The sequence below is a fragment of the Amia ocellicauda genome, chromosome 19 (assembly GCF_036373705.1).
Source record: "Amia ocellicauda isolate fAmiCal2 chromosome 19, fAmiCal2.hap1, whole genome shotgun sequence".
Classification (NCBI taxonomy): domain Eukaryota; kingdom Metazoa; phylum Chordata; class Actinopteri; order Amiiformes; family Amiidae; genus Amia; species Amia ocellicauda.
The window spans coordinates 11,998,744-12,023,929 of NC_089868.1; the positions used below are offsets into that span (position 1 = coordinate 11,998,744).

The 25,186-nt window shown below is 39.6% G+C and overlaps 2 protein-coding genes across 4 annotated transcripts; one reads left to right on the forward strand and one right to left on the reverse strand.

Annotated features, from left to right (window-relative positions):
* Positions 1 to 301: 301 nt before the first annotated feature.
* Positions 302 to 15,923, reverse strand: LOC136714422 (protein BCAP). Of its 3 annotated transcripts, none has more exons than XM_066691925.1 (20): positions 15,741 to 15,836; positions 15,101 to 15,177; positions 13,614 to 13,706; positions 13,171 to 13,323; positions 12,503 to 12,687; positions 12,144 to 12,270; positions 11,925 to 12,056; positions 11,735 to 11,809; positions 10,965 to 11,036; positions 10,626 to 10,742; positions 10,242 to 10,427; positions 9,599 to 9,708; positions 8,583 to 8,718; positions 7,992 to 8,102; positions 7,320 to 7,424; positions 6,220 to 6,378; positions 5,068 to 5,168; positions 4,808 to 4,970; positions 2,888 to 3,013; positions 302 to 1,233 (listed from the first exon to the last, which is right to left on the reverse strand). In XM_066691925.1, exons 3-20 carry the CDS (start codon positions 13,671 to 13,673, stop codon positions 1,069 to 1,071), a joined length of 2,283 nt encoding a protein of 760 aa, XP_066548022.1. In that variant the 5' UTR covers positions 13,674 to 13,706; positions 15,101 to 15,177; positions 15,741 to 15,836; the 3' UTR covers positions 302 to 1,068. The 3 variants fall into 3 exon arrangements, with proteins under 3 accessions (XP_066548022.1, XP_066548020.1, XP_066548021.1); XM_066691923.1 differs by having other exon boundaries at positions 304 to 1,233; positions 15,101 to 15,203; positions 15,741 to 15,923; XM_066691924.1 differs by lacking the exon at positions 6,220 to 6,378 and having other exon boundaries at positions 306 to 1,233; positions 15,101 to 15,203; positions 15,741 to 15,923.
* Positions 15,924 to 15,993: 70 nt separating this feature from the next.
* Positions 15,994 to 20,897, forward strand: LOC136714423 (E3 ubiquitin-protein ligase TRIM69). Its single transcript, XM_066691926.1, has 6 exons — positions 15,994 to 16,817; positions 18,304 to 18,399; positions 18,478 to 18,705; positions 18,882 to 18,901; positions 19,180 to 19,307; positions 19,471 to 20,897. Exons 1-6 carry the CDS (start codon positions 16,230 to 16,232, stop codon positions 20,025 to 20,027), a joined length of 1,617 nt encoding a protein of 538 aa, XP_066548023.1. The 5' UTR covers positions 15,994 to 16,229; the 3' UTR covers positions 20,028 to 20,897.
* The last annotated feature ends 4,289 nt before the right edge of the window (positions 20,898 to 25,186 follow it).

Genomic DNA, 25,186 nt, shown 5'->3' on the forward strand with positions numbered 1-25,186 from the left:
ATGGAGGCTAGTACAACCATACTTTAGGTACATACACAACAGTCGAGGTCATGACCTTCCTTTAGCAGCATCTTCCAATTAGTTAGGTTTTGACTGACATTGCCACAGGTCTTCCAAGAATCTCCCTTACACCTACGATAATCAGTGGGGAGGTTGTTCCATATCTGAAAACCGCATACAAAGACCGGCAGCTTTGGTTCATGACTTCTGAAGCCCCCCCGAGATAGTAACCCAATAGTACTGCAAGCCCTCCGTACAAAAGCCAGGGCGATTCAGTTTTCATCCAGCACCGGGATTCTTTACAGCGAGCCTCACTTTATCCATCTCCTGTGTTCAAGGCCAGCCATGCTTATCGTTCACGCTTTTGTTCCCATCTTTTGCTTTTTCCTTTTAGGTTACGGCTGAAGAGGCAGGGAGACATCTTACACACTGCCAGGACAAGTTTGTGTGTTTCCATTGCAAAGCAGTTTAGATGAACTGCTGATCCCCAAGGTGTCTAGCTGCACTGCTGTGCTGAAAGTTTCTTAGAGCAAATACTGTACCCGATAAGCGCACGTCAACACATTATGGTCCCTATACATACTCTAAATTATCCGACTATGGAAATGCAACCCTTTCCCACTTGTTTAGCAATTGTAGCTTAATCAGCAGGATTTACAACATTTCAGTAACGTTCCCACTTTCCTTGGAGGCGAGACCACGTGTGTGGTCCCCTAAACGTTGCATTTCTGTTTATAGCCCAAGCCTGTATATATGGAGTGGAGGACAAGACAGGAGGTTTGGGGTCATCATGCCTTGAACACCAAAGCAAAGACATCCAGCTTTTTTTCCTTACACTTTCATTTGGTTTATTGTAATGGAAAATTCCAAGGTAAATGGTCCATACTGGACTTTTGTCAAGATCCAGAAGTCATAAGGAGAAAATGTGTGTAAAAATCTGGTGTAAAGACAAGGTATTCTTATTATAAACAATGTGTAAAGGGACTGGAATGAATTCTTAATGATTTACACAATCTAAACTGACACACACTCACCATACAAAACAATATAAATAACAAGGTTCGATTTTTAAAAGGAAGATGTTCCGAAACTTGGTGAAAGGCCTTCCCCAAACATAGTAGCGTAGGAGTTTTTAAGAAAATCCACATAGTTCTGGATGCTCTGTTTGTGGCTTTCCGATTGCTCCAAACTCAGCTGCAAATCTTTTAAACGAACTTCGTACTGCTTTTCAGTCTAGAAGAAAAATAAAAACAAAACAAAAAGGTATCAAGGCATAGCCAATGTGTGTTGCTTTTTTTTGTGTCCTCCTTCTTTTTAAGTTTCATAGCAACACTCATCAAAAGTGTAGATGCATTTTATCACCACTGCACATGTCAGTCAGTGTATTGGGTGTTCCAGCTGTAAGGTACAGAATTCAGAGACATTTCCTTTTTTTAAAACCAAGCCAAAGTAACTTCAGTTTCAACAATGAAAAATAAGTCAATCCTAAAAATTACTTTATGTAATTCCCCTTGGGAACCTCTATAGATAAGCAGGGAGGAAAAGCAGTGAAACATCTGAAAGATTACCATTGCTGAAGAATTACCTGGACACGAGGCTTATGACAGGCAAAGAAAAACATCTCTTAATGCACATCTCTTTGAAATATACTGTCCTTATTACAAATTTGTGCACAGTACAAAATCATTATCATATCAGACAAAGATGATGAAATGAGGAAATAAGTGGATTCTGCAGATAATTAGAAACGGAGGCTCCTAATGAAGACCTGGTATCAAGCTTAAAAAATGCTCGGTTTTTTTCTTCTTAATTTTTTATAGCAAACATGTGGTACTAATTATAGGCCTTTAATGTTATTAATATCACCTAAGCATAAAATCACATGACTAAACTAAGACATGGAAAAATGCTGTGCGACAGAACCAAAGATGTTTCAAATCAGTGATCTTTTTCAAAATTAAACGTTGAAGTTACGAGCTTACAGTGCACACGGACAGAATGACAAGGCAAACATTAAACAGACCAGGTTAATACCCCCGAATCTACAGTGAAATTCACTTTTCAATCCCAGGCTTAGAGACAGGTTTAGCAGCACTCATGTGCAAAATGAATTAATAACATTTGCAGAGATCTAAGTCAAGTGTGGAATTATTTAATGTTCCCCAGGGAAGAGGAGAAGGGCGACAGGAGCAGGGAAACCCTGCCTTTACGCTCAGTCCACTCGGGTCATCCGATTTGACAGGTTCACTTTAAACAACCGAAGGAGCTCAGACGAGCAACACTGCAGATAGGCAGCATACCGACCAGCCACTCAACTGGATATATGGGACCACCTGACGCAAATCAGGCCTCCAACTCCTACTGCCTCCAGCAACTCGCTGGAACAGACTCGGAGCAGCAGGAATAGCAGCACTGGAGTCAACGTGTATGCGCACGGGTCTAATAAATCAACTGTACTCCGTTATGTCATAGGTGCAAGAATGTGACTTTTCAAGCTTTCAATGCAAGCTGTGCAAAGCCATTAAAAACAAACAAACAAATACTTATGTACAGCTGGTGTGACTTTTATAGTCTAATGTAAAGATGTAGTCTTCAATGATAGGGTTCACGAGTATAATTTATTCAATTACTGAATGTCAGTGCTGCTGATCAAGGAAAAATAAGAGAACAAAGAGTCAGAGATCAAAAGAGACGCAGATAAAGCAATGTGGGTTTAACAGCTGAAAAGAGAATTAAGTTAAAAACAAAGGGGGAAAAAAGCAAAGAATAGCAACACCCTCTAAATACTGCATAGCTGTACAATGATCACAACTGCGGAGGCAGCAACTGAATCATGGAAAGAGGAATGAAAACATGTTCTCTATCATAAGACTCAGCCTGTACCCACCGATTGTTTGCTTTGCCTCAGTTGTTTCAACTCCTTGTCTCGTCTGCTTTTCTCGGTTTCCAGCTCAAGTATTTTGCTCTGAAGGGCCCTCTCTCTATCAAAGGCCTTCTCCTTCACTTCGGAAACCTGGAGAGGAAAAAAACAAACCAAAAGGGACAGAGTTAGTCAACTTCTAGTTTTAACCATATTTCAGCTTCCATTAGCCACTGCCACTGCCATGAAATGTTACACAGCCATGGTTTCCACCGGGATAAAATATGACCCCAGTGCGAGATGGAAAAAGGTATACGTTCCAAGAGAACAGCCAAGGGTGCAGAGCCGTTACTACAGATTCGAGGGGGATAAAACTAATGAGGCGAGGTGAGGGTCACGAGGGGCACAGCGCGCCGAGTCTGTACATCCCATGATGTGCGAGATGTGCCACATCGGTGCATCATCATCAGATTCACTCCCAGCAGACATGCCCCTTTGAGCTGGGGACCCCGCAGGCAGCGCAGCATGGGCGTCCACGACCCATTCCCAGCTACCGCCACTCCAGCTAAAGGCCTGGCGACATCAGCGGCTCAGTGCACCGAGTGTGAAAAAACTCGTGTCGAGGCTTTGAGGCTGGAAATATACCACATCAACCTGCCTTCAGAGCTTCGCCAAATGGGCTGCAGCAAATTGTACTCGAATTCTGCATTAGAACGAGTGGAATGCTACACACTATTGAGAAATAAAAAATCTTTTAAATCATTAACATCGTACACACCCACAGTTAGGAGTATGGAGGGGGTGATGATTCAAGCACACATACGGGGCAGTTCACGCCAGCTGCACACTCACTGCTCCCACAGAAACAAACTATTCTCTTTAATACAGGCTGGACAAACACACGTCTTCCGGAACATTTGCTTCAAACTGATTATTTTGAGTAGGTTATTTTTCAGACAAGTCACGTAGATCAGTTCACCAAAAAAGGCCTTCAGAGAGGTCAAAGGTGACAGCTAAGACAGTGCCTGGAAGCTTGCAATTGAGTTTCCACTTGGCTCACTAAAGTTGTGTCAGAAATGCCTCTAAAGTACAGCAGGTTCGAAGTTTGAAAATAGTGACCACCAAAAACTAGTTGTGGTATTTCAACATGTCACCTCTAGTCCTCTGAAACTTGTATTTCATTACAGATATGGCAGTCTTTTTCTTTATAAATCTATCAGTCTAGTCATTCATCAAATTGACAATACCAGTGTGTCTTAAATGTCGACTGAAGAAAAGGTTTAAGAGATGATCCTACACTACATTAAACAGAAACATCACGAGAAGCAGATTCGCACACAGGCGAGGAATGTCACACACCAAAGCCAGGCTCCCGGAAAAAAAATTTAACGTTCGCAGGATATTTAATTAAACACCCATCTTCCTCCTTGACAGCTTCCTGAATTACACATTTCTGTTATCTCCGTACTTTTTCTTTAACACACTCAACAAAATAGCTGTATTGAAATTAATTGTATACACTACACTAATAGCAATACCAGACACCAGGTTCAAAGCTTTAGTTCACGAACACACACTGGGTTTAATTTGATTCATCAATACACACACAATACTACAAAGGCCCTGGCATGCATCTTTCTAAACAAAAAGGCCTTTTAGGTCTTGCTAAGTCAGGATTACTTAGATTAATTAAATGGTGTAATTTATGACAGATCCACAAAATTATCAATTAATCATTTAACTCCAAGGCCTAAAAGTCCTCAATTAAGCCCCTAGTTTTGACATGGGCAATGCCACAGGAAATAAATATTGTATTTCACATAAATAAATAACTCTAAAGTAATAGCCTAGCGATAATGATCTGAGAAAAACTCCCCTAATTTCAGAGTCAGTAGGGGTTGTATTTTTCTGCCCCCATGTTTGCAGGAGGCCGCAGCTCTGTCATACCTGCTGTCTGACGTCCGCTAGCGCCGCCTCCAGCTGCCGAGTCAGAGACAGGCACTCGGCAGACCTCTTCTCCAGCTGTTTTCCACTGTAATGGAGAGCCTCTTCCTGGCTTGACAATTTGCTGACAAGCTCCCGATTCTCAGACTCAATTTCTTCGGTTTTCCTGTGGAAGAAAAAAAAATATATATATTATATATATAAAAACTGCTGACTGATACACACACGCATATATATACACATCTATTTTTTGAGAAGGTTACCTCTGAAGGGCATCCATTCTGAGCTGTAACTGCAAGTTGGCCTCCTGCAGCGAGTCCTTCACATCTAGAGATGATTTCAGTTGCTGGGTTTGTTCGTCCACCTACAGACACATTCTAAAATCAGTTTATTTGCATCTTTTAACTTTCAGTCGTGATTTATTTATAATGAGATTTGCACTATAAATAATTTGAGCGTTTAAAAGGTACTGTCACAAATTTCATGCATGTCATTTCCCATGTGCAGTTTTGGGGGAGTGATTTTAAAGAGTCAATAGAACTCGGATCAAATGAACCAGACGTCTACATTTGAACAGACTGGCTCACATTAAGCAGGAAAGGGGAAATAAGAACTTATGCAGATCAGGTCAGTCCTAAAGCAAGCAAAAGGAGATGCATCAAAACAGAACTGAGGTATCCAAATTAGTTGGCAAAAATGAAGATTAAGTGAAATTGATTGATGCCTTTACGCCAAAAGTGTACACTTTCCAATAGATAACAATAAATCGTACATTCTGCAACTTCTCTCCCGTCTGGATAAGGGCAGAATTAGTTATAAAAAATAAAAAATAAAAAAAAAGTACATTGGAAAACAATCGAACTCAAAATATTCTCCAATTAATTCAACACAGACTCATGCACCATCTGTACTCATGACAGCTGATCTGTAGTCGTACCAAACATGCCGTACTGTATTCTCGGCAGAGCAGGATTACTTGAGGAATCTCCAAAAGCAAAGATAGGGTATTAAAAAAATGAATAAAATAATGAATATAGACAGGCTAATGCTATCAAAGATGTATGATCTGCATGAAGACATCAAATTCATCTTGGCTTGTATGCACAGACAGAAAACAATAAAACAAATGGAAAATTCAGTCTCATGCAGAGCTGTGACTCTTAACCAGAGGGAAGGGGATTCTGGGAATTAAGTTACAACAGCCAACATCTTCACAAACAGACAGGCTTGACAAAAAGCTGTGCACTACCTAACACTGGGAAACTTTCTACATTCAAAGCACACATTGGAACAAACAGCACCACGGGGGGCAAATGACATACGTTACACGTGACTGCCACCTGGTGGACAGCACGTGTAAATGGGCATCTCCTTGGCATGAAAGTGACCATTTACTGGTACTTATCAGTAGGCACCTTAACCTGCTGCTGACTAACAGAAGCGGACTTGTCTGAGCATCTTCTCTCGCAGAGCAGGAGCTGTTGCTGGCAGTCGTGCAGCCTTTGCTCGGCTGCCTTCAGTAAATCTGGGTAAACTTCCAGCTCCTTCACCCGAGCCTCCAGCTGCTCTTTTACCTGTTCCAAGTGTGGGCAAACATGTCAATGAACACAGACAGCATTCTTCCACTGCAAACCCAAGTGGGGAAATATAGATCAATAAAATACATGATTATAGCGCAATACAAGAAGCAAAAGGGCGAGTGAGATCAGAACCTGGAAAATAAACTGAAGATTGAAGGCAGTAGTAAAATCTTGGGGAGGTCAGGTGACCATTGCAAGCACAGAGACCATAGTATGCGTTCAGACCCTCTGGATCACTTTCTTCTTCCTTGGGAGAGTTTAATGTAACAAGAAAAAGTTTCAAACTACCTTTAGAAACCTCAAAGACTGAGATTTGATGCATGTGGTTACATAGCTCTCAGCAAGCTTAAAATAATGCAAGAAAGTGTGATCAGAGCTGCGATTCAGCAGACGGTGACACAAAGAAGTGACTTTTAAAAGCAGAATGTAAAATAGTAAATGTTCAGCGTGTATAAGAACCCAGACTAATGCCATGAAGACCAGAAAAAACCACATGGAAAAGGCAATCGTGGCACAAAACAGAACCCGACCACAGAAATGTCTCTCTCTAAGTGTTACAGTGTACATTTACAGTTAATAAAACTTTTTAAAAGGAATTTCAAAGCACAACCCCTAATTTTGGTTTTCCTATTCCTTCATCATATAGTATATTTGTTGCCAGGCTGAACGTTAGTGGTTACACTAGCTAAGGGTTTCCTGTACATGTTTAAACTCGAAGTACCATTACCTTCTATATTTTGACTAGCATTTCATTACTACATTACATGACTATTCAGTTTAAAGCAGTTACTCATTTAAGGATTTGTTTGTTTTTATACCCGCTTTCAATATGGAATTGCTTTTTAGTGTAGATTTGAATTTTTTAAAAAATACATGGATTTTTAACAAGCATATCTGCACTGCTAGTAAGCAGTTCTAAAACAGCAACAAAGTACCTTTTTTATCTCTGCCTCTTTCCCATCTTGTGTCACCTGATTTTCTTTTAAAAAGGCCTCAAAGCTGGTTTTCAGATCGTCTGCCTCCTTCTGCAGCTCTTTTACCTAATAACGAAAGTACACATCAGCGGCCAATGCTAACTGAAGAAATTTGAAATGTACAGGTCTACACATTTGTAACCTGCGAGTAGAATTGTGTTGAAAATACATAAATATGTGAAAGTGACATATGGTTTTGTCAACGCATCACTTTTGAAATATGGAAGATTGAGCGCAAGGCATAATATTATATAAAATAAATACAAATCCCTTGATTGGTGCTAATAAATCACATATAGTAGTGGGAAGAGGGAGACACTAGACTGGTCAGATTCATAAAGACATTCACATATACCTATCAGGGCAGATGGTTCTTATGCAAATAAATACAGTAAATGATCACATTTAAGAAGACTTCACTTCTGGGAATTCCTGATGCAACTTGTACGTGAGTACAGACATGTTGCACAGTACCCAACACTTAAGCTTGACTTAATGGAGTACATTCAATTGCAGGAAAGGCAAAGTTCACACCTACATTCTCACTACAGAAAAACATTATTTGTGCTTAGTCCTCATACTTTAATATAGTTATTTATTTGTTAATATTTGTTTATTTTTGCTTATTGCTACCTGAGTTTTGTACTGCTCAACCAGGTCTTTCTGTTGTTGTGAAACTGCCGTCTGTTCTTGGAGCTCAGCCAGCGAATGGGCCACTTTCTCTTCTAAATCAGATATAGTGGCCTGGAACAAAACAAAAACAAACCTGAAGTCATCATAGGATTATCTGTATGCATTGTAAAGACTAAATTGTGTTGTCAAAATTCTGTCATACACTATTAAAGTCAAGTTTATACAGCAAATGATTCTCATCTGCTTTTAAATCTAGTGTGTCCAGTCCAGATGAGTCCGCAGGCGTTATTCGAAAGAAGTTAGGTTTATATGGTCAATGCATGCAAGAATTTGGTGACTAAACTGAAGATCGCTGGTCTAATTCAGAAGGTTTCTCTGAAGACAGAAGCACTTGCATCTTCACGAATCCCTCATGATCATGTCGTGGAAGGTGAAACCGTACAGATGTGACTTTGCATATTAAATCAAAGGAGAAAACTAGGATGTAAGAAAGTCATGTTTCCTTTCCTTGAGGCATGAGAAATGTGTGTTCTTTTCCGAGTGCCAAGACATTGTTCAAGAGCCCAGGAATATGTTTCAAGTTTATCGTACCTTCAGTTTTGCATTTTCAAGGTTAACATCTGCATTTTCAGAATGGAGTTTCTCTACTTTGTGCAGAAGCTCCTCATTTGAAATTCTGGCATGGTCCCTTCCTTTCTGCAGCTGCTCACCCAAGTCTGTGATCTGCCTTTAAGAGTAAAACACCAGGTCTATGTTTGTCTTGTTAAAACTTATTTTACATTCATTGCAAACAAAACGGCAAACTCTGTTACAGCATGTACTTGTGTATTTGCAAAAATGTAAATGCGTCCGTTGTATCAAGCAAGTTAAAACGTGAAACACATAGCTTGTCTTATGCAAGGGTGACCATTTAGTAAAACAACTAAAGGAAAATGGTCTTCTCTGAAATCTATGCAAATTTGATACAAAGCCATATTAGTCCATCAACACACTCTGCTCATCAAGCGGATTACACAATGACAGTATGACACTCCAACTCATAAATCTGCCTTTAAACATCCTATTACTCACACTTTCCCATAAGGAGCTGTTTTGGCAAAAGGGGGACCTACACAATATTAGGCAGGTGGTCATAATGTTATGGCTGATCGGTGTATATACTGTTATATGGCAGGAGAAACTATGCTTGTTAGTACATAAAAACAATAAGATAAAAGGTTTTATAACACTAAAACTACAAATATCTCCCTGTGGTTTACTTTAAAGACATCTCCTGTTGCAGCATATGGGCTGAAGTCTATATAAATCAAACAAACATTTTGATCATACAGACTCCCTCAGAGGAAAAAAGAAAAAAGTAATATAACCTGACATGGGACCAACTTGTTCCCGTGCCATTATCTCCATCCACACATTCTAGTATGACAGCAGCAGAAAACCAAACTGCAAACAAAACTTGGCCATTCCCAGATTAGTTCCAATATTCCCACATACTGCAAGTTAACTTAAAAAAATCTTGCATCTACAACCTCACCATTTTTCCCTTATCTTGGTTGGTAAACTCATGCCAGGGATAACACAAGTAACACAATTCTATCTTGACTTACATCTGTAGAGTCCCTATCTGGATTTCCAACTGCGCCTTCTCCTTGGTCAGCTCTTCGTAATGTCTTCTCCATGTGTTGGCAGCTGACAGGCTTTCAGTTAGCTTCGCATCCTTAACACACACACACACACACACACACAAGCAGGCCAGGATAATGAGTTTAGCCGGCCGTACATAAATCAACAGAGGACATGGCAGTTCAAATTTATAGAACCTGCAGTGATAGGTTAAAAAGTGTCTACTGCAAGGATTAGTTGGGTAAGGAATCTGTAGTCTATGACAAAACAGAGGAACGACCTCATAACTCATTGGGATTCCCCAATAGGGAGCTAGGAAGGTCAATCTCTGTCCAAGGAAAGCAAGAAACTTATCCAAACATTTTTATTGCTGCTCTTCAACTACGTTTGAAACTTAAAGCAACTATTTCATGGTCTAGGTGCACTAAATCTGTCCAGGGGGCCTTTTCACTCTCTCTCCTGATTAAAAAAGAAGCAACCTATACAAGAATAGTTGCCTTAAACCAGTATACAATCAGAGAAATTATAAAACTCATGTGGCATCTGTAGTTCAATATTTTACTATAAATAGTTGTCACTCTTATTTCACGTTTTCTGTATTCATCTTGAGCTGTACAAATGTCCTACCTTCTCTTGCATCTGGCTGTAACATTTTTCGATGGCCGCCTCAAAGCGCTCAGCTCTCTGTTTCTGAGCTCTCGTGGCTTTCTTCAACGCCTCTTTCTCTTGTCCCGCTTTATCCACAATGGAGGTTATCTGTTGCTTCAGGTTTTCCATCTCTAACTTCTGTTCAGTTATTGTCCTTTCCAAACTCTACAAAAAAAAAGGAAAAAAAGTATGCATTTCACATATAATCCAACAGTGGAGGCACCTAGTGGATGAGGTTATAACAGAAATTTGGTTCGAGGTACAAGTCCATCACCTGGAAGAAATGCAGAGGAAGATATAGAATGGTTAAAAACTTTATTAAACCGGTAAACCTTGCAGAATAAAATAGGAAATGTCCCCTACCCGTAACTGCACAGCCAAGCGGTTATTCTCGGCCTCCTTGCTGCGAAGCCGTCCCTGTAAGTGCGCCCGTGTCGCTTCCACGGACTTCGAGAGCTGCACCACTGTGTCTGAATTCTCCTGGAGGAAATCCTCAATTTTAAACACAGAAGAACTTGTACTGGTCAGCTGTACTTTTTCTTTTAAATATACCTTACCAAATTTGATTTATTAAAGGTTTACAATGGTCCACACAGTGCAAAGATTTAATTTCACAACGTTACTATAGCAGAGATTTTACATTTTAAGGTAAAATGCAGGTCTTGGTCAGAAGGTAAACTACTTTAAACTAAATTCACTTACCGTTTCCTTTCTGCACAAATCCAACAGTTCTTCAACCCGTCTTTCTTTTTCATTTAGATTCCTCCTTAAGTGCTGTTAAAAAAAAAAAAAACACTCACCTCATCATCGTAATTTGCATGCACCTCTACATCAATCCTAAGCTTATGACTTCCATCAATTATTTAAAATGTAAAATAGAAAATATGCTTATTGTCAACCCAAAAAAATATTCCAGTGCCGACATTTGGTATAAAATTATAACGTATTTATCTTTTAACCAAAGGGTTTACTTGCCGATTCTCGTAAAAGGAATGGAATGGCTTCTATTGGACTAAGTCTTACTATATATATTACAAATACATGCAAAAAGCAATGTGATTTCAGCAATACATGCAACTATAACACAAAGGTATTGAGAATGATGCTGTTGATTTGTTTGCAAGGTAAAATAATTTGATTTTGTACTGTAGTCGCACCTTTGTAACACCAAATAACTGATCAAACTCCTGGTCCAGAGACATCTAGTCTATAAACATCCCAAAACAAACTACTGTAAGGAATGACGATAAGATACACGTCTATGAACTATGTTAACAAGCACTGTGATCATGGTAGACCAAGACAAGCACATCCTGTAAGACCAAAGCATACAAATATATCACTGCCTTTAATTTCAGTTCCCTTCGGCTGCAAAGCATTCGCCTTCACAAAGGTTTGCACACAGAGGTCACTTAGCAGCCAGTGGGAAACGACTGTCACGGTCACCGTCTCATCCCCACCACGAAACCCACCAGATTCTCAGTCTCCGTCTCCGTCAGCTTCTTCAGTAAGATATCAATGTGTCTGTCGGCCTGGTGACGGCTTTCCTGATAGTTTTTAAACAAACAAACAAACAGCGAAAGAGAGCAATCAAAGACAATGTAAGCATCTCTGTTAGCTGCCACGAGACATTCCGACTTATCCATTTATGCAAACACTTACTTCTTGCTTTTGCAGTTCCTTCAGTTGCTGACGGAGAGCTTTATTCACGCCTTTAAAATTCTCCAGCTTCTCCAGCAACAGATTCTTCTGCCGTGACATTGTCAACTTGTCCGGAGCAGCAAAACACGAACCCTTATATCGAAAATGGACACTTACAATTATTACAGACTGCTTTCACAGTAAAAAAAAGAAAGAAATAGGTTTCTTAAGTTAGCTTACACTTGGGAGGTCACTCAAAGTGTCCTTAAAAGACACAAGTTGTATAGCTGCAGAATTGGCAGCCGATTCGGCTTCAATGAGGGTCTTCAAAAAAAGCTTCTTATCTGGAGCAGCATCATTGCTCAATCTAAATAAGAACATGAAAAAAAAAATAATATATATATTGTTAGATTTCCACCTCAACATATAGCATTTCACCGCAGCATGCCACCCAAAATTGAGCCAAGAAGTTGAAATACCACTGTAGGGTTCTTAGCTCTCTGGGAACAGACACACAATGTAAGCTCCCTCTACTGTTTAATCCAGGCTACTGCAAGCTCCTTCTTGCCCGCTGGACAGAGGCCTGGTCGTTCCCTCACCTGCCCATCTCCAAGTCCGTGGTTCTCAGGTAGGAGCTCGTTTGCCCAGCACTCGTGCCGGTCTCGTCCAGCTCCTCTGTGCGGTCCACCAGTTCTGGCGAGAGCCCGCCTGCGCTCCTCCGGGAACCGTGTAGCATTTCCTCTGACCTCTCTTCAAACAAAATATCCTTCCTTCCTCCTGCAAACTAGAGAGAAATGCACCTTTTCACATTCAGGTACGTATCAACTTGTCAGCTGCAGGTGGTTGTGCTGAGAGCGAGAGCGAGAGCGAGTGCTACCCTCCCCCCGCCCCCCGAGATGCTCCTTGTCACAGCTGTTTCCTTCCCCTTGTGGCCTCGTTAGCATCTTGTTTGTCTTTGTCAACATCTAATTAACACCTTATAGAGCTTGTGTACACCAATCTTCAAACTTAGTATACTATGTTGCCAGGTTAGCATGTTAAAGCTTGAGTGGTTATATTGGGTATTATGAAACTACATCTTAATTAATAGACGAACTACATTTTTGTACAACAGCTCAGTAGAATAGGATTGTTAATTAACCTTCCAGTGGGTTCTGTATTTGTCACGTTCAATTAAGTAACAGAAGGACACTGATACAGCACTGTAGAACATTGCGAGAACAATATCTGAATAAACGTTATTTAGATCGGAAAAAAACCTCCTTACTTCATCTCTGCTTCCATTGCTTCGATCAAAGCGGCCATCATCCCACTTAGCAGGCACATCCGTGTCTCTCTCAAAGTCTAAGTCACTTGACTGGATCACTCTACAAATCCTCTCTGCCTGTTTGGCTGTGATATCTGTCTTGGGCTTATACTTCTAACGAAGACAAACAAAATCAAATACAAATGAAGCGGTCAATCATACAATACATTACTGAAAGAAGCATGGATGACAAACACGTAAAGTTTCACATACTATTTTTAAAAAGTCTTGAAAATGAGTGCAACCACCTTATAAGCTTTAGAACTACAGACATGATTTTGAGAGACTACAAAAACATGGATCTTATGTAAATAGTACGAAATCATGGCGATAGAGAATGCATTTTGTTTCAGAAATCCAATAATACAATTTAAAAATGAAATTAAACTTTAAACAGAACACACCTCAGGACTATGGGGTCTGTAAACCATTTTGCCTTTCTTCTTTCTTCGTCCACTTTCCATGTCAGCTGAAGGAAATCTGACTACATGAGATTTCTGGAACACCAACAAAGAGAATAATTCATTTAAAATGTTTCAGCAAAACACCACTGCAAGGCTAAATAGAACAAAATTAGACAATCACTATACACTCACCTAAAGGATTATTAGGAACACCATACTAATACTGTTTTTGACCCCCTTTCGCCTTCAGACCTGCCTTAATTCTACGTGGCATTGATTCAACAAGGTGCTGAAAGCATTCTTTAGAAATGTTGGCCCATATTGATAGGATAGTATCTTGCAGTTGATGGAGATTTGTGGGATGCACATCCAGGGCACGAAGCTCCCGTTCCACCACATCCCAAAGATGCTCTATTGGGTTGAGATCTGGTGACTTTGGGGGCCAGTTTAGTACAGTGAACTCATTGTCATGTTCAAGAAACCAATTTGAAATGATTCGACCTTTGTGACATGGTGCATTATCCTACTGGAAGTAGCCATCAGAGGATGGGTACATGGTGGTCATAAAGGGATGGACATGGTCAGAAACAATGCTCAGGTAGGCCGTGGCATTTAAAACGATGCCCAGTTGGCACTAAGGGGCCTAAAGTGTGCCAAGAAAACATCCCCCACACCATTACACCACCACCACCAGCCTGCACAGTGGTAACAAGGCATGATGGATCCATGTTCTCATTCTGTTTACGCCAAATTCTGACTCTACCATCTGAATGTCTAAACAGAAATCGAGACTTATCAGACCAGGCAACATTTTTCCAGTCTTCAACTGTCCAATTTTGGTGAGCTTGTGCAAATTCTAGCCTCTTTTTCCTATTTGTAGTGGAGATGAGTGGTACCCGGTGGGGTCTTCTGCTGTTGTAGCCCATCCGCCTCAAGGTTGTACGTGTTGTGGCTTCACAAATGCTTTGCTGCATACCTCGGTTGTAACGAGTGGTTATTTCAGTCAAAGTTGCTCTTCTATCAGCTTGAATCAGTCGGCCCATTCTCCTCTGACCTCTAGCATCAACAAGGCATTTTCGCCCACAGGACTGCCGCATACTGGATGTTTTTCCCTTTTCACACCATTCTTTGTAAACCCTAGAAATGGTTGTGCGTGAAAATCCCAGTAACTGAGCAGATTGTGATATACTCAGACCGGCCCGTCTGGCACCAACAACCATGCCACGCTCAAAATTGCTTAAATCACCTTTCTTTCCCATTCAGTTTGGAGTTCAGGAGATTGTCTTGACCAGGACCACACCCCTAAATGCATTGAAGCAACTGCCATGTGATTGGTTGGTTAGATAATTGCATTAATGAGAAATTGAACAGGTGTTCCTAATAATCCTTTAGGTGAGTGTATATCAAGTATGTTAGCCACTCTGGTGTTAAAATTAAAGTTTATAACATTATGACATAAAGGGAAGAACTTTTGCATGTATTGTTACCTGTGTGGATGCGGGTAAAGACTGGCTTCTCTGCACATGGACATGGACAGGAGTGATGTCCTCTATATGGACATGAACTGGGGAAATCGAGCGAGACTTCATGCTGAAACATGTGGAAAGATTACTTTTTAACAACACAATGACAGATTCTGGTTTAGAAATGTACCACAGATCTTAATAGTTTACTTCTGAAGTGATGTCATCTCCTATGCATTCACTCTTAAGCCAAACGCATTACATAAAAAAAAAAACTTTTAATCAAAATTGCATTTAGATTAATCAGTTTGCAATATCGTGCCAGCTGTAGTGAATTGTCAATGGTGGCAAGTCTTTTCTCCTGCTTTTTCTCTTCTGGTATTAACAAGTCACATACTATTATCAATAGCAATATCATCACCATCAACGTGTCATTATTCAGTATTTTCCTAAAATTAACACCCAAACAAGCAATTGCCTGTAGAAATACTATTGATTGGGTTTATACCACACAATTCTGTTTTCAATAGGCAGATTCTTCGAAAATCTACAGCAAAGTGCCAATTTTCAAATCCTCAAGTTAGCTCGAATAAAATAAAATAAAACAATTTTACAAATAAACATGCACACACTGGTTTTAAACAACTTTAAATGTGCACTTTACCTGGTGAAATAGTTTTATTCACATGATCTCTGTCTTCATCTGACTTAACGATAATCAGCTGATGAACTTTGACCCGCAGCGGAAGCAGATAGTCGAACTCTCATTGGCTGGTTTAAAAGAACCGCCGTAGATCCACTTCTCTGATTGGCTGCGCCGTGGACTGAGCACCGCGTCCGCACACGTTGTCATGTTGTTGTTAAGACGCCGTCCGAAAAACCCGGATGAAAGCTTTGGATTTGTGGCGCCTTTCTGGATGCAAAGGCGGTCCTGCAGATACTATAAATACCAGCATCCCAAGACTCTCCTTTTCTCCCATAACGAGGATCAGTAATACAAACACGCATACATAAAGATCAACACTGCTATAGCGGCTAAACGAATCAGTGAAGGCTTCACCATCTGCAAAAAGATGTAAGCAAAGAGAATACACTTTCGCTTTCCATACAGTTATTTGGGGGACGTGTGCAATACACGACTTGAGAGGTGAAGATGCAGTCCGGCATTGCCCTGGATGAAGAGCTCATTTGCGCCGTCTGCCATGACATTTTTGTGGAACCCGTCACCCTACCCTGTGGGCATAATTTCTGCGAAACATGCGTCCAGCAGCTGAAAAAAATGTCTCTGGGTAGGAGAAGAAAGCTGGAATTCACCTGCCCCCTCTGCCTCGCTCCCTGCGACACCAGGATCCACCTGAAAAAAAACGTGGTGCTGCACAACATCATCGAGAAGTACCACCAACTGCACCTGAGCAGCGGCAGCGGCAGCGGCGACATCCCCTGCAGTGTCTGCAAAGGCCAGCAGCGCCTCCCGGCCGAGAAGAGCTGCGTGAGCTGCGGGGAGTCCTACTGCACCCTGCATGTCATGCCGCATCTGGAAAATGAGTTTTTCCGCCAACACGTGTTAGTGAAGCCCACCACAGACACCAGCAGGCTGTGCAAGGAGCACGGCAAAGACCTGGAGTTGTACTGCAAGACTGATCGCACCCCCCTGTGCGTGTATTGCATGCTGCCGGCAGAGGCTGAGCACCTGGCCGGTCATGACGTGGTTAAACTCGGGGAAACGGTGAACATCGTCAAGGTGGGTGTGACGTTGCATGAGGGATTCCAGAACTTGAGGATTGTTGGTCATTTAGACGTATTCATTTAACCATTCCTATTTTTATTTGTTTTATTAACTTGAATTGTGGACTAGAGGCGTTCAGAAGAAAAGGACAAAGGTGATGGGTGTCAACACAAGGCAGGGTAGAAGTGCAGATTTGACCTTAGGTGACAAGGTTGTAAGATGAGGGTCAAATCCACCCTTCACTTCAATCCCAGTTTACTTACTGCGTCTGCGATCAGAGTCTCCATGAAATTGTACTGCTGACACTTGAATGTGTTTACTGTTTCTCCAAGAGGTGTCCTACTTTTTTTTTAAGATAATGACTAAAAACAGGGGATGAACCAGACAGAAGGGTGAAAGAAAAAGCAACCTACAAGTGCAACACATGTGTGGGAACTTCTGCAACAGTGTGGGGAAGATCTTTCCAAACAATATTTAATGTCTCAATGTACTCTTTCTACAATGGAAATTAAACTGCGTACATTTCAATACAAACTGGAAAAATTGAGGTGTTCTAAAACTTTTGACCAGTAGTGTATGTTTTTGTCTGGAAGAGTAACTTAAAACACTTCACATGTCTGTGTCTGTATACCATGCAACAATACAGATCAATTTGCAAACCATTAACCTAAGATGATGGCTTCCTAACAGTGACTACAGTATAGGTATGCTACAGCAGTAAGGATATGATGCATTTCCTGCCAGGAGACGTGCAGTCAGACACTTATTAATTTCCTTTATAGCCTGTACTGTTTAAGACTCATTGGGACCCATGTCTCATGACCTTCTCTTTGAGTCTAGTGACACAGCTTTGCCATAAAAAGTTAAATATTAAATCTCTTAAACTGACATATTTTGAGGAAGTCACAGAAACAAAGGTTTTGGTTATTTCTCCCACACTGAGGGGAGCGGAAGGGGATTTCTGTGATGCCGTTGATGCTGCAGGAGCTGATTAGAAACTATTTCTGAATTTCTTATCTAAGCACACTCCTAGCAGACCTTTTGTTTGGTTTGAATTTCCTGCTTGGAGCTTCATTATCTCTAGAATGACTGTTGGTTACTGTCCAGTGCAAAGACATGTTGCACATATGTGTCACTGACAATTCGTTTTAAAGTTTGAGATGGTGCCCAGTAGTTAAATAAGCTTTATTGGGAAGACGACTAAAAGATGTAGAATTTCAGACTGCATATACAGCAACTTCTGATATTTAGGTTAACCTTTACCCTTTTGATGATCGTAATATGTAGGTATAACCTACAATAGGATGGTGCTGGGTAGAGCTGAATAGATACAGAAAGATTGTGCGATGGAGCACCTGGTAGGCTACCATATAGAGTATAAGATTGATAACTTCTAGTTCCACAATACTTGTGCTTGCACATACAGGATTGATCAAACCTACAGATCAGCTTTTACATTTCTAATATAGAGCAAATTGTATGTGTTTGCATTTGTTTCAAGGCGGATTGTCAAGCAACACTCGCAAGTATAAAAGAAAGCTGTTCAGAAGTCACTGCCAGCCTTTTGAAAATGGAAGAATCTGTATCTTTCGCAAAGGTAGGCTAAACATAACTTTTGATCAAATTCATTTGGAAAATCTATCCCAGTCACTCATACAATAACTTCTTTGGGCAGGAGGATCTTAAAAGACAACAATACACAGGCTTCTTGAACAAAATCAAACTGTTCCTGACCATTGAGGAAGAAGCTTGGCAGAAACGGTTTTCCGTCGATATGATGCTGGACAGTAGACGGATAAAATGCAAAGTGGAGAACCTGAAGCTGTTGCAAGGAAGACTACAAGAGGCCAAGGAGGCTTTAGAGAAGGCCCTCATCCTCCAGGACCCCTTGACACTTCTACAGGTAAAGCAACATTGTGGAGAACCACACTGAGGTCTACTTACACCTGCTAAACAAGTCAATCTATGGAATACCAAGCCCTACATCCTAAATCACAGCAGCAGAGATACAACTATAAGGAGATTCATTTTTCTGACCACTTGTCATATGTTGATTTTTACATTTGTTTTGTTTTACAGCTTATGAAAACTGCTGACTGGTAAGATTCATGTTTATCGGTTTAAGTTATTGGAATGCTATTTTGACAGAAAATGGATTAAAGAAAACCTTGATTTGATTTAATAAATCTTCAGTTTAGCAATCTTCAGTTGATCACGAAGTAATTCATGAGTAATTGGGGGAGGAAATATGATAAAATGCAGTACATCGTATTCGGAACATTAATTTCTACATTTCAATTCCAATTGTGTAGTTTCCAAATGTACAATGTCTGTTCACACATATGCACAAATAAATAATTCCTTGTGTCTTTTAAAGGAGTGATCTATTTCAAAGAGAGGTTTGTTCCAGTAAGATTCAAAAAGTTATGGACTCTGTTAACTCTCCATCCAGTATTTTCAAAAGAAGACCGCCTGTCTTTGGTTCTCTTGCTGGGGTATTTCCAGGTATTGTTGTTATTTCCATTACATTGTTTCCAAACTCAATCACATTGTTGTTTTTAAGTTGGACAGCTATCAACTAATTACTTGGCAAAGTAAATATATTTTCCCCTATATGAAAGACCTGCCAGATGGTGTGTTTGCCATTCATATTTCCTCTTTCTTCCAGGTGATGAAATAAAACTGGACCCAAAAACGGCACATCCACAGTTACAGCTGAGTGAAGAATGCACTGCAGTGTGTGTAACGTGCGACAAGCACGTCGACGACAATAACTCCGAGCGCTTCAGCAGTTCTTACTGTGTACTTGGATCTAATGCCTTCAAAAGAGGGTTGCACTATTGGGAGGTCACCGTAAGAGATCTTGCCTCCTGGGCTCTGGGAATCGCTTATCACAGTATCTCCAGGGATCCTCCCGGCTGTAATCTGGGGAGCGATGACAAGTCCTGGGCTCTGTCGTACAGCGATAGCACAGGGCAGCTCTGCGCGCAGCACGACCAGCATGTGTTCTCGTTCACTACCGAAAGGGCGCCCGAGAAAATAGGCCTGTTTTTGGACAAAGACAGTGGGATTTTTTCCTTTTACAATGCCGATGTGCTCAAGTGTCTCTACACGTTTTATTGTGACTTGAAATGGCCCGTGTTCCCAGTGTTTTGTCCCAAATTGGTTAAAGATGGCAAGTTTGTTAGTGCAGCAATGAAGATTGAGAACCCAGGCTTTGTTTAAGGCCTCCTGGATAAGCCAAAGAAAGTGATCATATTTATTATCACAATACAAACTTAAATTAGTATTGGGTACAACTAGTGATAATCAGGATGTGCAATGCTTGCATATAAGTTGCTTCTTTTCTGTACATTTTCAATCTCGAAGTTATTAACATTAGAGAACCTCAAATATATTGTTTGCTAAACGTTGAAATACAATGCACTCTCTTGTTCTTTCAAATAGTGTATGCAAATGCTTGAGTGGACATTGCACTTCTTGAGTATAAACACCTGGGGAAATGATACCTATAAAATGTATAATATGACAATTGAAGTAAACAGTTGATCTATGCAATGTAAGCAAGATGTGAAGATACTAGAATGTTAAAACAAGGAAGTTAATTATGATGTGTATTCTCCCTTTCTTTGTAAAAGGCATAGAGTGCAAAGTTTGTCACATAATTTTGACCCTTTTTATAAGTTAGAAAATATTGAATATTATCATCTACTGCTTGGAAAGCTGCTTCAAATTATGTTTGTGTATTTCTATCGTATGCTGCCTAGTGCATCGATCATTTTATTAATCTAATTACATAAATACTGTCTGGAAGCACATCACATACCTGCACTTTGGTACCTCAATTTAAGATATATTGCCTGATGTGTTATTTAGTTTGATAAGGGGAAATTCCTCCTGAACTATTTCTGCCAACGTCCTACACTCCAGCCCAACCTGTTACAGTACACTGATGCTTTTGCATGTAGTTTTGAAGCTGAATTTGTAATGTTAAAATAAAGCATTTGAAAACCTGTACCTTTACATCTTTGGTGAGGTAAACTCTATTTGCCATCATATTCAAATCATTAAAAGCTTGCCCTAATAAGGTCTGGACCAATGCCTTATTTCTTCACCGTTCATTGTACTGACTCTCAGTACAATACATGGCTCGGTATGCCCTACAGCTTCATATTACATGAATTAGTGTTCAATGTGCCTTTGGGTCTCTAAGTAAATATCACTACCTAGAATAGGGCTGCCTACTTTTGCCATTTATTTCTGCCATCATTACCTACTTTTAAAGCTGTAATTAGTGCTAAGCCATATCTCTTATTTCAGTTAACTCACAGTGATGCGAAGACTAATTATTTATTAATAATCACCTTTTTAAATTAAGCTATTTAAACTGCAATCAAATGTAATTACTCTTAGCATATTTACTGACCGACTTACTACTTCACGTCACCTTGATGGCCAATGTAAACAAGAAGCAATTGTTAATAATGCCATGTTTTGTCATATAATCTGTGTTTATTTAAATCGATATGGACTGAAAAGGCTAAAATGGCTAGAAATGCAGGTACTGACTCCAGAAATACAGATCAAAGGTACAGTGAGGGAAAAAAGTATTTGATCCCCTGCTGATTTTTTACGTTTGCCCACTGACAAATGATCAGTCTATAATTTTAATGGTAGGTGTATTTTAAAAGTGAGAGACAGAATAACAACAAAAAAAATCCAGAAAAACACATTTCAAAAAAGTTATAAATTGATTTGCATGTTAATGAGGGAAATAAGTACTTGATCCCCTATCAATCAGCAAGATTTCTAGCTCCCAGGTGTCTTTTATACAGGTAACGAGCTGAGATTAGGAGCACTCTCTTAAAGACACCTGTCCACAGAAGCAATCATTCAATCAGATTCCAAACTCTCCACCATGGCCAAGACCAAAGAGCTGTCCAAGGATGTCAGGGACAAGATTGTAGACCCACACAAGGCTGGAATGGGCTACAAGACCATCGCCAAGCAGCTTGGTGAGAAGGTGACAACAGTTGGTGCGATTATTCACAAATGGAAGAAACACAAAATAACTGTCAGTCTCCCTCGGTCTGGGGCTTCATGCAAGATCTCACCTCGTGGAGTTTCAATGATCATGAGAACGGTGAAGAATCAGCCCAGAACTACACGGGAGGATCTTGTTAATGATCTCAAGGCAGCTGGGACCATAGTCACCAAAAAAACAATTGGTAACACACTACGCCTTGAAGGACTGAAATCCTGCAGCGCACGCAAGGTCCCCCTGTTCAAGAAAGCACATGTACAGGCCCGTCTGAAGTTTGCCAATGAACAGCTGAATGATTCAGAGGAGAACTGGGTGAAAGTGTTGTGGTCAGATGAGACCAAAATCGAGATGTGTGCAAACCTGGTGGCCAACTACAAGAAACGTCTGACCTCTGTGATTATTAACAAGGGTTTTGCCACCATGTACTAAGTCGAAGGGGTCAAATACTTATTTCACTCATTAACATGCAAATCAATTTATAACTTTTTTGAAATGTGTTTTTCAGGATTTTTTTTTGTTATTCTGTCTCTCACTGTTAAAATACACCTACCATTAAAATTATAGACTGATCAGCAGGGGATCAAATACTTTTTTCCCTCACTGTAGGTAGCCCGGTTATGAAGTGTTTCTTGAACTGTGGCAGTGGGTATAAAAAAAAAAAAAAAATCTATGGCCTTTCTCTAGTAATTGCTGTGAATATTTTCACCCTTGATCTGCAGTGAGTTTAATTCCTATAAGAAAAACATACTTACCTGTTTGGAATTCACAAAATTTTTTTTTTTAGACATCTTATAAAAATACAGACCATAATTTGATTTACATAAGAGCAGGGCATTCGTAAAATGTTTTTTAATGGCTGTGTTGCCTATGAGATAACATGATGGAATAAACTAAACGAGTTATGACTTTTTATGCTTTTACAACTTATAGAAGCATTGTAGTTGTATATGGTATATTGTTATCAGCTCAGGAGACCAGGTACTGACTTTGGTATGCATAAACTGATGCATTAAGTTACCATGCAGTTGTGTCATGTTCATAACCAGACTCTATAACCAATGCAAAAGTCTTAGTCTGAAAAGTTATATAATAAAAATACAAAACTGACATATCATAATTGGATAAGTTTCTGCCCCTCTGAGTTAATACTTTGTTGAAGCATCTTTGGCGGTGATTAAAGCGGTGAGCCTCTTGGGATGGGTCTCTACGAACTTTGTACACCTAGATTCGGCAATATTTTACCATTCTTTTTTTACAAAAATATTTCAGCTCTGTCAAGTTCCTCGGGGAGTGCAGAAGGACAGCAATCTTCAAGTCATGCCACACACTTGTATTGAATACTATGGCAAACAAAACAGTTTGAGAGCAAATCACATATGGCTAGTGTGTGGCTTTCTTAGCAGAATTCCTATACGAAAATGATTCCTAATAATTCATAAGTGAAGAGTTAAAGTATTAAGATTATACTTGATACTTGTTTGGTTCTGTTTATAATTTTTAAGCACACTGTTGATTTCAAACCAAATAGGCATACCAGAGCAATAAGAATAATAATAGATTCAGAATGAGCAGCAACAGTACATTAAGGAACTCCACTGACCTTTAACCCAAAATCTACAGCAGCTCTTTATGATGTTGGGAATAGGATTTTGACCTTGTCAGTATGCTTTATCTGACATGTTGTACATACTCTACAAGACTTTAGTCCTTGAGTCAATCTGTAACACTTTATTTTGAATTCTTCCCTGTTCACTATCAGCTTTTCATCTGTCAACTCCATCCTTGTAACCACAGTTTATTGTTTTTAAAGGGGAGGATAGGGATTGACTTGACAATAAACAAACCAGATATGCATAAATTAATTCAACAAAATAGAAATGTAGACAAATACATAAAGGGCATACTGCTTGAGTCACATTTGATCCTGATATTAATATCTGTGACAGATGGGGTCTGCTATAAAAGGTCATATTGCACCAAACATTACAAAGAACCATTCAAGGCAGCAATAACTGGCCCTTTAGGAGTTTTGGGCAGCATGCTGAAAACACAGTGGTTCAATTTAAAAAGAAAACCCCCAAAACTGAAGAAACAATCAGTGCGGCTCAGTGGCTGATTGGTCCTGTCCAAGATCAAGACTATACTGAAATTAAAGGCACTACAGTAGTGGTCTACCCTTACATAAAGAACTGAATGGCAGTGCAAAATAAATCCTGAAATCACATGCCCCCTTTTCCTTCTCTATATAGATTACTGAGTGTTTTCACCTCTAGTTGGTTGATTATCTGAAAGATAAGTTTACAGTATCCTAATAAGGAAACCATTAAAGAGATATGTCTACCTTGAACAGGATACTCTTGGACTGTAACAAAATGATGGGGAGAAAACCATCAAACTTTTAATTCCATTAAACTTGTTGCATCAACACCACAGACATGCAGCTCTTATTTTACCTAATTGGTAATCGATTTTGTTGGTTTATGAACTTGTCTGGTGGAAACCGTGTCTTGTGTGTAGAAAATGTAACTACATTTTCAATTCACATATCAGATTAATTAAATTCCCAATGTGGTAATTCCACTTGAACAAAACTCAATCTATATAAATAATAAGCTAAATCAGCTAAATTCTATGAGATGCGAATTAATCAAGACTTTGAGTTGCTGAGAACAAATGTTTGTATTGCACAGCTTGTAAACCCTACTTCTCCAACAGAGGCTTGCTTTCAACTAAGAATATTATTGTATTCACAGTAAAATTGTGATAATAAAAGGAACAATCATTTACATTGCAGCACGAGCCAAAGACAAATATTCACTTAATTCAGAGTTGTCTAATATTGCCCAGGCAGCTTCAATCTTACCTTCAAAAGACAAAGCAGTATGCTATCTCTTCACCCACAGCATGTTTTTCACTTGGATTACTTTAATTATATTTATGTTTTCAAAAAATGTGTGGCTTAAACTTTTTAAAGAATAAGCAGCAGGAGTTATTCCTATACAAATCATCACACATAACTGTTTCAATCTCAAGTAACATGTCTTGTATTATTATTAGTAATAATAACATTGTTGCATTCTGTTCCATTCCAATCTCATTCAAATTTATGACCTAAATTTGATCACTTTTAACATGTGAGTTTGCACTCATAGAGGGGTGTGTCTGCAAAGCTTTTGAATGTTAAACACTCAATACAATTTAGACTTCCATACTGTCTACTTTATAGAAGTTGTAACTTTGTAAGTTGTAAATTTAAGTGGTTTAATTCCTCTCCTTGTGTTGTCCAAGTGCAAAGATGGAATAGTACAGGAGGCAGAGGACAAAAACTGAAGAAAATCAT

Coding starts and splice junctions, on each gene's coding strand:
- LOC136714423 (XM_066691926.1), top strand. CDS start 16,230: ATGCAGTCCGGCATTGCCCTGGATGAAGAGCTCATTTGCGCCGTCTGC. Junction 16,818..18,303: donor AAACGGTGAACATCGTCAAG/GTGGGTGTGACG, acceptor ATTTGTTTCAAG/GCGGATTGTCAAGCAACACT. Junction 18,902..19,179: donor CTTATGAAAACTGCTGACTG/GTAAGATTCATG, acceptor TGTCTTTTAAAG/GAGTGATCTATTTCAAAGAG.
- LOC136714422 (XM_066691923.1), bottom strand. CDS start 15,202: ATGAAGTCTCGCTCGATTTCCCCAGTTCATGTCCATATAGAGGACATC. Junction 12,271..12,502: donor ACGGACTTGGAGATGGGCAG/GTGAGGGAACGA, acceptor GTTCTTATTTAG/ATTGAGCAATGATGCTGCTC. Junction 10,428..10,625: donor GCTTGGCTGTGCAGTTACGG/GTAGGGGACATT, acceptor TTTTTTTTGTAG/AGTTTGGAAAGGACAATAAC.